General features: G+C 40.6%; 1 protein-coding gene across 1 annotated transcript in view; it reads right to left on the bottom strand.

Annotated features, from left to right (window-relative positions):
- Positions 1-785: 785 nt before the first annotated feature.
- Positions 786-1982, bottom strand: part of LOC148049066 (lymphocyte antigen 6E-like) — a 12115-nt gene continuing 10918 nt past the window's right edge. The window contains exon 3 of the mRNA XM_087703810.1: positions 786-1982. This exon is cut by the window's right edge and continues 88 nt beyond it. Within this exon, the coding sequence (XP_087559936.1) occupies positions 1862-1982 (121 nt within the window). The 3' untranslated portion in view covers positions 786-1861.

Raw genomic sequence — 1982 nt, 5'->3', positions numbered from 1 at the left:
ATCAGCTAGCCATACCCTTACTGGGATTCGAACCTCTGCTGTATTACATCAGTAAGGGTATGGCTAGCTGATGAGAGCTAAATAGCTTGAAATAGATCTATACTAGTCTCCCTTTATTTATTTATCAGCACAAATACAACACAAATGTAACAAAGGCAACAGTAAAAATATTGGGTTTCTGTCTGGATGGTCTCTTGTGATGAGCCGATGGACAGAGAATGGAAGCAGTGAACTTCCTCCCATATCTGGGCATACCAGAGGTTGTGACTTTAAATATATACCTATTTCCCTGGCTCAGCTGATAAAGGAGGAGAACCTTGTGGCTTAGTGGTTAACACAACTGCTTAATATGTAATACAGCACAGGTTCCAATCCCAGTAAGGGTATGGCTAGCTGATGAGAGCTAAATAGCTTGAAATAGATCTATACTAGTCTCCCTTTATTTATTTATCAGCACAAATCTAACACTATATATATGTATATGTATATGTATATGTATATGTATATGTATATGTATATGTATATGTATATGTATATGTATATGTATATGTATATGTATATGTATATGTATATGTATATGTATATGTATATGTATATGTATATGTATATGTATATGTATATGTATATGTATATGTATATGTATATGTATATGTATATGTATATGTATATGTATGTATGTATATATATATTGTGTGTGTGTGTGTGTATGTATATATGTATGTATGTATGTATATAGATTTAGATATATATATACAGTATATATGTATAAATATATATATATATATATTTACCAATATTTATTTATCTTATATGCTACCCATCTTACTATTGCGTAACTCTGGGTGGTATCACTGAGAAAAGCTCCTTTCACCTTCTCTAAGTAAAACAAACCCTTATTCAACCATGAACCCAACAGGCGGAAGACAAGCCCAGCCCAGCATGGCTGAATGTTGCGTGTAAACCCAGTCCTTGTCAACTGTACATCATGTTTTAGGGCTCGGCACATTGCCTGATCCCAGGAAAATTTATCTAGCAAACCTTGGATTGGGTGAAAACCAGGCATTCATTTCTACACAATGGACTAGCCGTGAAATATAGCCCCCTTGGTGTTTGGAAAAGCCAAACTTACCAACAGTTGACCTTATCAAGGCCCAAGTATAAAATAAGCAAGCTGGGATCATCACAGCACAGAAACCCCGAAGTGAATTTCCTTGCAAGCAAGGTCATTTCAAGCAAGAAGGAAGGCTTGGGGGTCCTCCTCCCATGAGGGGTAAACCACCAACAGTAGGGGGTGGGTATTTCTCAACTCTATAATAATGCATTCTTGCTCTCTACTGCCCCTAACTTTGGCCAACTCATGTGGGTTGGCATTCGCAAGGAGCAATTGCAAAGAAATTGCAAAACATCTGCAAAATGATGACTGGGGGAGGAAAGGAGAATCAGGCCTTTGACCCAAGGAAAGGTCCGTGTAGATTGGACACAACCGAGGTGTAGGGTGGACCACGAGTTGAAAGAATTGAAGGCAGAGCCAATGAGCCGAGGTGGCGCAGTGGTTAAATGCAGCACTGCAGGCTACTTCAGCTGACTGCAGTTCTGCAGTTTGGCTGTTCAAATCTCACCGGCTCAGGGTTGACTCAGCCTTCCATCCTTCTGAGGTGGGTAAAATGTGGACCCAGATTGTTGTTGGGGGCAATATGCTGACTCTGTAAACTGCTTAGAGAGGGCTGAAAGCCCTATGAAGCGGTATATAAGTCGAACTGCTATTGCTAAGCAGGAGGGAAATCCTTTTTAACCTAAAATTTTCCCAGGTGAGGTTTGAGTCCTCCCTGGGAGAGCTGCCACGAGCTCATGCAGTCTCTCATCACAGATTGGCTCCCATGATGTAGAAGATACTGGCCAAGGAGCCCACCAGTAGCAACAAGGAGCTCGTCTTCACACTGACAGCCCCACTCGTGTTGCAGAAGGAATTTTCACAGCAGTTC

This window comes from Thamnophis sirtalis, unplaced genomic scaffold (genome assembly GCF_051295495.1).
Source record: "Thamnophis sirtalis isolate CommonGarterSnake01/CBP01778 unplaced genomic scaffold, rThaSir2_p1.2 scaffold_2, whole genome shotgun sequence".
Lineage (NCBI taxonomy): Eukaryota > Metazoa > Chordata > Lepidosauria > Squamata > Natricidae > Thamnophis > Thamnophis sirtalis.
This window is presented reverse-complemented; position numbering and strand designations above follow the sequence as displayed.